We start from the raw sequence: 7,822 nt of genomic DNA, 5'->3' as shown, positions 1-7,822 counted from the left end.
TAAAATTAAAAAATTTTATTCAGAAACACAGAAAAAACACAAAAGGATATAAAAGTAAAAATTATAAGTTATTATATAAAAATTTATTGGATAAACTCAGTATATTCAGGTGCAATTCTAGATACAGGATTCACTAAGGTGAGTCCCTATACAGTCTTCCTTCTATCAGCAGTGTGGAAAGAGAGCTTTGCTAACATTTTTTAAATTGACAGTAAGCATGACCTTGTCATCCTGTCTCATGAGTAGATATTACAAGCTAAAATGGTCCCACTGGATTTATTGAAGAAATTTGTGCAATGAAGAATGTCCTAAATTAAATCTGACAGACCTTGGAAATGAGAAATTACAAAATGAAAGATATCATCTCTTTATACTTTGTAAAATAAGAGGCTCTTCGAAGCTCATGCCAGCCATCCTTCCTGGTTCTGGAATTCTGTCTGGAAATGAAACACAGACAAAAATACTCTCATGCATCTGGAGGTCCAAGGTGCGTTACCTTCTACTATTACCAACTTGGATGCACAATATCATCATGGGGAACTTAGGAAATTTTACAGATAAATGTTTCCATGCAGCTGTAGGAGATAAAAGCTTTATATTACTGAGAGTGGATTTCAGACAACTTCCAACTCAGCTGTAGAGAATGAGGTAAAGAAACACCAGATTTCACACCTTTTATCAGGATCCCCAGTCTGCTGGAATACTCATACATCTAAATAAACAAGATAATTTCTAAAGTGAAAAGCAAGTCAGATGTTACATAAGAGACTTGGCAGGTTGAGTTTATGAATATGCAGCCTAATGAACACAGTTGGATAATTAGTATTTTAAACCCACTGCCTTTAGGTCTCAACTAACATGCTCCACAAACACATGCAGACAGTAATTTCAAAATATATTTACTTAAAGGTTCAAAGCCTTAAAAATTTAGTTTTTTGTTTAGTTCTAAAAAAGCAATGTGCTGTTGTGTCTCATGATTGATCCTGAGTTCTGTAACTAACTGTAACCAATTAAATCTCCATGTGAAGTTATATTGAAGCCAACAGGGCAGGGTGACCCTGCAGAGTCAGCAGAAACAAAAGTTACTTTAAAAACAATTCTCCTAGACATTCAGTTTGTTTAAAAAATGGAGAAATTTCTGATAGGAATAATTGTTTTCTAACAAAGAAGTAATTTATAGTAGTTTTGGAATGGAAATTTTGTTTCTTCAGCCCCCTCTTCTGGCAGAAGAAAAACATCATTGTCTCAGTGAATTAACTGTTAAAAACCTGTTAGTACTTCTCACCCTTTTCAGATGTCAGTAAAATCTCAGGCTTCATACTTTTGAAATTTTTGGATACAAACCAAACCATGAAATTAACAGGAGAGTAATAAATTTTCACAGTAAAAAATGAAGCAATATGCCAAGCAGCCTCTTTGAAGGAAAAAGCTGGGCCAATGAACCTTTTTGTTCTCTAGCGTAGGTGGTATTAATTGTAACCAGTCCAAAAGCAGACCAGAAAAGGCAAGTAAGGTTTAGCAGTGTTTACTGTAGAGCAATGAACTTTGGGCTTAAGCTTTTGTGGCAAATAGGATATGAGTTTTGTTCTCAGAAGAAGTTTATGCCCATGTAAAGAACTGACAACTGAAGAGTTAAGAACTTTCTACAGAAATTAGGTTAGACCAAATAAGAAACAGAGATATGCTCACTATTTATTTTATTGAGAATTTAGGTTAAAATATTGAATTCCCAGTATAGTGAGACTGTCTCTAGCTGACCCTTTTCAGGTTTGTAATAATGTAAGGGAGTACAATTTGGCCAGTTGAACATTTAGGGTAAAGCCATCTGGTGTCAGATGAAAGCACTCCTTGCACAGAGAAGGAGGTACACGTGTCCAGCTGCATGGCTATGCTAATATAAGCATACCCATGGCATAGGAAATATGGTCACAGATAAAAGTTCTGCAAAAATAATACTGCACACACCTTTTTGATTTCTCTCAGCAGCTGGTTTGCCAAGGTTCTGCTTTGGGTAATTCAGCAAGGACACTTTTGGAAGGATATTCTGGGTACTTTCTTCTTTACCACCGTGCAAGAAATGTGAGAGAATTCCATACAGGAGAGGTCTGCTTAAGGGAGAAATTCAAAAGTAGTCTGTAAAGTATATGAAATACTGAACATTAAAATACACTTCTCCCAGGACTTCTTACATCTTAATATTTACTTCTACAATATGTACATATGTCTTTGATGACTTAAAACCCATCCAAGTATCATTACATAAATGAGCACCGACCTAAGCTCCCTCTGAACACCAACACTGCCCTAAAAAGCTCAGACTAAGAGACATCTCCACCGAACTTCAGCTCCCCTGGCAGGTGAAGAACTGGAGTGTGTTCAGCACAGGAGCACAGATCCACATTCTCACCCATGGATCAGAAGGATCCATGCACTCACAACAGATCAGACTTTGGTGGGCCAGTCCACCATGGCACATCTCAAACTTGGCTGTTCCTAAGCACCTGACAGGTTCAGACAGCACAAGCTGCAGAGAATGCTGAACGTGTCTGAACCTGCTTCAGCCTCAGGTCATTAATGCAGTTTTATTGCAGCACTCTGATTTTATATCTAATCTCACAGTAATCTTTCTATTGCTCCACACAGCAACTCACAGAGATGCAAAGAGCAGACCTACCTTCTGTAGACTGTACTGGTAAGAGAGCTGTGTTTTGGTGCACAAGGGCACTGTCTGGAGAATGCCACAGTGTTGGCAGAATGCAGTGTTAGTTTGGAGTATGTCTGAAAACAGCCTCATGTTTGGCATCCTGAAGCTGAATCCAGCATTTTAGAACATGCATGGGATCAGCCACATTTTAATTGGTGAGAACATCTATATGTGATTTATAATTACACTAAAGAGAAAAATATACTGGCATATAGAATGTACAGAATATACAGTGCATTCCAAAATTCTTCCTTACACTGATTTTCCACTTGCATCTTCAACTATGTTCAGCTCTTTGGCAAGAAATTGTCTATCCAGGGGCACTTCAGGCTGGCCAGATTCTGGAAAACAAAATCCCTGGATCTTAAGACCAGTAAGAAAAATGTCACCAATTAACAGAAGACTTCAAAAGATCATGAGAGCACACAGCTCCCTTTTAGACTATTAATAATTATATTAATAACTAACAGTGTATTGTAATTCCAGGGAACTCACTTAAGCATTAGTGATTCATACAGGTATAATTTAAAATAGCACATTACAGTTTTTATCTTCACTCTTAAAGAATCTAAGAAAAACATTAAAGAAGTTTTACAGTATAAAGATAAATTCATCAGGCAAACAACTCTTTCTCTAAACTACTACTCTCAGGCATGTCAAAAAATTTGAGTTTGCAGCCTGTTATCAAGTTTTCTTGCCCTTGCATCAACTACTGTGTCAAATAATTTACCTCGGGTAAAGGAGAAAAGAGTAAGTTTTCTTGAAAACTAATGGAGTGATTTAGCTTAATGCTGCAAGTAGAGCTGCGGAGAGGTTGTTTGTACCCTGTTAATTCCCAAGGGAAGACAAGATTATGCAGCTTATCACATTACTAATTCCATAATATCAATGGAATTATTAAACCAAACAATCACTGGTTACTATTACCGCGATGACACAAATCCATGGCCAATACCTGCCGTCAGAACGGATGCTGTGTATTTATACTTGTTGTACTCCAGGTACTCCCGAATGAGCTCATTGATCAGGAGGTTCTCCCGGGACAGCGTGGGCCGCGGCTCGCTCTGGTCCTCCAGGGCACTGAACACTTCAGCTCTGATCCTCGCCTTGATTTGGGCAAGAGCTCCTCTTTTTTCCAGGGTGTCCTTTAAAACTGCCACCACCAAAAGGCGCGTCAGTTTAAAGCCAAGCGCATTCGAGCAGCAGCAGCACTAACGAGCCCCGGCACAAACAGAGTTTTGGCGTACGCGATAAGGCGCGCGGCAGCGATAAGGTATCTGCGCGCGTGCCAGCACCCACCAGGCCGGGCACGTCCCAGATAAAATTAAACCTGCAGGAAAGTCGCAAATACAATTTTTTTTTTTTTTTTTTTAGTCGCAAGCATACATTCTGCCAATCTAAGAAACAGGATGTTACTGCACCAAGATGCGTTTAATACAGAAGTATACTGAAATACAGCCCACGGTACATGGCGGGGGCAGCGCCAAGGGACGGGGGCCCCCATTAGCGCCCGCGGCAGCTCTGAGACCCATCCGTGTGGCCGCGGAAAGCCGATCCGCGCTCCTGCCCTCCCGGCGGCCCGAGACATCCCCGAACCCAGCCCCGGCTCCGGCCCCGACCTGCTTTGAGCTCCGCCACCGTCGCCATGGCCGCGCCGGGACCCGGATGGCGCCGCGCGCACCGCGCAGGCGCGGGGCCGGGCGGCGGGAGCTCCGTGAGGGGACGGCGCGGGGCTGGGAGGGAGGTCCCAGAAGGGACTGAGCGGGGCCGGGAGGGAGCTCCCCGAGCGGACCGCGCGGCTCCCGCCCAGCCCCTCAGGGAGCGGAGCCCCGGGGGATCCCTCTGCTGCCAGCGGCCCGGGGCCAGGTCGTGCCGGGATAGAATAACCAGCGTCAGCAGCGCCTCCGTGCTGGCCGTGCAGCTAGCGCTCGGTGTCCTGCTGTCCAGCCCCGTCAGCTGGGCGGAGTGTCAGGGTTGCCACGCTTTCTCCTTCTGTAATTTTAGAGGTTGGCAAAAATCGGGGAAGGAAACATGGAAAATGAGCGAGAATTTCTTCCGTGTGTGCAGCGGAGGAGTTTTGCACCGAGTCCCTGACAGATGTACTGTTGATTAAAAGGACTCGCCAAAGCTGAGTTTCTAATAAAAAGGACTTGCCAAAATGTAACTGTATACGGGGTGTTTTGCAAGCCTGAGGATCCCTGGCGTGTCTGGAGGTTTGTGTGTGTGCTCCTTGTTGCTGGGATGAGTCAAGAGTGTTTATTCTGTCAATGCATTAAGTATTTCCCAAAGGAAATGCGGCTGGTGTGGGTGAACAAACTGGATTTGCTATTGTCTGCTGAGGCTTGAAGGAAAATGTGAGTTGTCTTAGGCAGTAAAACCTAAGACAAGACTTAAGGATGGGGGTTGGGGAGTTTGTTAGGATTGTTTTGTTTTGTTTGTTTGTTACATTTCCTCTCAAAGCAAATATTTATATGACAGTCTTCCAAAGCCTCTCTGGTAGAGGTCAATAAATAAAATTTAGGAAAATCAGAAGCGGTGGTGAAGTCAATGTGTTTCCTCAGCCCAGCAGTCGCTGACAGTGAGTCAGAGCAGTGCTTGCCCCGGCCACCCCGAGCCCGCTGCCCGCATCCCCGGGGCAGCCTGGGGACGAACAGCTGCTCGTGTTTAACTTTACGGCATTTTCACAGTCTAAACATGTTTCTCTGCATCCTTCCAAACTTCTCCATGACCTTGTGAGTCACTCTTCCATCACACCTGATTTCCCGTTGATAAGTTGAAGTTTTCCACACTTCTTCAGTTTCCTGACCTGCTTCAGTTTGTATTCTACAAAAAAAAAAAAACATATAGAATTTTGTGTAGTTCTTTTTTCTGCTTGCAAGGGAATCTCCTTTTTTCGACAAGATTTCAGTTTCTATTTCTTGTATGAATCTGTGTTTTAACAACAATGGTTTGTGAAATCCACGTTCAGTGACTTTCTGGTACTCTGAGATTTGGTTCTGTATTTCTGCAAGTTTGACCTTGTGTCAGCTCTAGTTTTTCTCCTCCACAAAAAATATTTTGAATCTGTTACATTTTTCTTCTGAACTCTTTTGCTTCTTCTCACATTAATTAATTATTTACTCTGTATTTTGGTCTACAAGGAAATATAATTAATTGTAATAGAACTAATTTGAGGTGGAAATCCAAGAATAATTTTTTGAGGAGAAACATGATTGACATGGAGCATGACAATTGGTGACATTGGGACAGTCTGGGGCTGAAAGAAAAGTATTTGGAATGTGAAACTTAAATTTTGTTAGTCTTTTAGCTTACAATAAACATGTGTGGGTAAAAAATATCTTTCTAGACACTCCTCACTTCATGCTTATTTACTCTCTTTTGCATATAAAAATAAAGGGAATCATATTTGAACATTCAGCTGTTGTCTTGCAATACTGTAAAGATTTTAACAGGATATGAATTAAGGTATGGGTTAAACTGACAAACTCATAGGACTTCTGACACCCACCGTGTGTGGTTTGGTCTTTCTGCGGTGGTTGTGCTCCGTTCATCAGTGCAGACGGGAGCTGGGTGGGCTGGACTCCGCCGCTGCTGCTCTTCTGAGAGTGCAGGATCCAGGGGGACAGACAGAAATACTGCAGTCGGATGGACAATCTGGCCACCACTAGCACAGCTCTGAAACTGCAGCTCTGAAAGGGCAGGTGAATAAAGAAGCAGTCTGTGATATATTTTTTGTGTGTGCGATGCCTGCTTTTAAGTTACACATTAAACAAATAAGACCTGTCTCTTTTTAACAATTTTGTCTGTTACCATGATTGCCCTGGATGGACAAGAGCATTTTAAATTGAGGTTTGTGTGATTAAAGATTTCAGATGTTACTGTAGAGTACTATGTAACCACCCTGCTATTTCCTGCAGCATGCGATGCCATTCCTACATATGTACCGCCATACTCCAGCTGGTCTATTCTGGTAGTCAGGCGAGCTGACTGTGGATTTAACTGGTGCATTTTAAATAGGATGTGAAGACACCGTGAGACACAGCCCAATGCAACCACAGGGCTGTGCAGTCAGCTCAACTACTACGTATTTTCATACAAACCTGGCTGTGGATGAAGATGTCTTGGTTCTGTTTGTGCTAATCAACTTGAACTGGTTGAGGGCATTGAAACCAGTACAACTGGTTCACGCTGAGAAGTGAGCTGTTTGAAGGTGAACTCAGGCTTTCCCTGGGGCCTTCCCCATGGACCCTGCCTTGGCTGAGTCCCGCGGGGCCGGGTGCCAGCGGGGCACTGCGGTACCTCTCCTCGGGGGACACGTGGGGACCCTGTTCCCAGGAGCAGTGTCTCGGAGAGGGGGATACCGTCATGCCTATGCTGGCAGGTGCGGTGCGGGTGCGAGGCGCAGGACCCTGGAAGCTGCTGGGGCAATTGACCCGGGCAGGCGGACCCGCCCGCGGTGCTCCGGGGGCAGCGATTCCGCCCCGGCTACGCTGCCGGGGGCGCGGGGCATTTCTGCGTTGAACAAAGGCAGGCGTCGGGCTCTGGCAGAGGCTCCGGGGCCCGTCCGCCCTGATGCGGAGGCCTTGCTGGCCCCGCGGGACGCACCCACGCCGGCGCTGCGGGCGCACCCGCGGTGCCCGCACGCGGCGCTGCCCGGCCGCCCCCGCCCCGCCGAGGCGGGGCTGCGCAGCGCGGGCGGCGGCGGCCCCGGGCTCGGCATCCCCGTGACGCGGAGCCAATCAGGGCTCCGAGCTGCCGCTGCCGGCCCGGCCCCGCCCGCCGCTGCTCAGGCCGGAGAGCTGTGGACGGGGAAGCGCTGCCGCGGGAGTCCGCGGTCGCCTCGCCGCGCTCCATGGGGATCGAGAGCTTCTGCAGCGTGGACGCTTCCGAGCCCTTCTGGGTGAGCGGCGGGATGGGGCCGCGGCGGCTCGGCTCGGCGGCGGCTGCCGGTGTCGGCACGGAGGGATGGCGGGGAGCCGGGTGGGGCTTGGGCGGTGACGGAGCCCGAGGGGGCTGCGCCCGGCAGCGGGGCAGCGGGAGCCTGCGGTGCAGCGCTCCCCGGGCAGAGCGCGGGGGCTGCGGTGCGCCCCGGCCGTGAGCACCGGCGCGGAGCGGCCG

General features: G+C 46.4%; 2 protein-coding genes across 14 annotated transcripts in view; one reads left to right on the top strand and one right to left on the bottom strand.

The window, feature by feature from the left end:
• On the bottom strand, nt 1-4,446 carry CEP20 (centrosomal protein 20). 13 transcript variants are annotated; one of them, XR_005954713.1, is made up of 6 exons: nt 4,324-4,446; nt 3,660-3,857; nt 2,961-3,045; nt 2,675-2,810; nt 1,966-2,108; nt 1-437 (listed from the first exon to the last, which is right to left on the bottom strand). XR_005954713.1 is itself a non-coding variant. In XM_041462397.1 (5 exons), the coding sequence occupies exons 1-5, from the start codon at nt 4,349-4,351 to the stop codon at nt 361-363; spliced, it is 531 nt and encodes a 176-aa protein (XP_041318331.1). In that variant the 5' UTR covers nt 4,352-4,446; the 3' UTR covers nt 1-360. The 13 variants fall into 13 exon arrangements, 4 of the variants coding, with proteins under 4 accessions (XP_041318331.1, XP_041318332.1, XP_041318333.1 ...); XR_005954714.1 differs by having other exon boundaries at nt 1,966-2,105; XR_005954715.1 differs by lacking the exon at nt 2,675-2,810 and having other exon boundaries at nt 1,966-2,133.
• Nucleotides 4,447-7,019: 2,573 nt separating this feature from the next.
• ABCC1 (ATP binding cassette subfamily C member 1) overlaps nt 7,020-7,822 on the top strand; it is a 47,259-nt gene continuing 46,456 nt past the window's right edge. Inside the window, 2 exon segments of the mRNA XM_041462396.1 lie at nt 7,020-7,420; nt 7,422-7,604. Of these exon segments, the coding sequence (XP_041318330.1) occupies nt 7,277-7,420; nt 7,422-7,604 (327 nt within the window). The 5' untranslated portion in view covers nt 7,020-7,276.

This window comes from Pyrgilauda ruficollis, unplaced genomic scaffold (genome assembly GCF_017590135.1).
Source record: "Pyrgilauda ruficollis isolate IOZ18807 unplaced genomic scaffold, ASM1759013v1 scaffold16, whole genome shotgun sequence".
Taxonomy (NCBI): Eukaryota; Metazoa; Chordata; class Aves; order Passeriformes; family Passeridae; genus Pyrgilauda; species Pyrgilauda ruficollis.
This window is presented reverse-complemented; position numbering and strand designations above follow the sequence as displayed.

What these genes read in the sequence shown, in the direction of transcription:
- CEP20 (XM_041462397.1), bottom strand. Translation starts at nt 4,351, where the DNA reads ATGGCGACGGTGGCGGAGCTCAAAGCAG. An exon ending in GGTGGCGGAGCTCAAAGCAG is followed by an intron (nt 3,858 to 4,323) that starts GTCGGGGCCGGA and finishes TGGTGGTGGCAG; the next exon opens with TTTTAAAGGACACCCTGGAA. An exon ending in TGCTGAGAGAAATCAAAAAG is followed by an intron (nt 438 to 1,965) that starts GTGTGTGCAGTA and finishes TTTCATTTCCAG; the next exon opens with ACAGAATTCCAGAACCAGGA.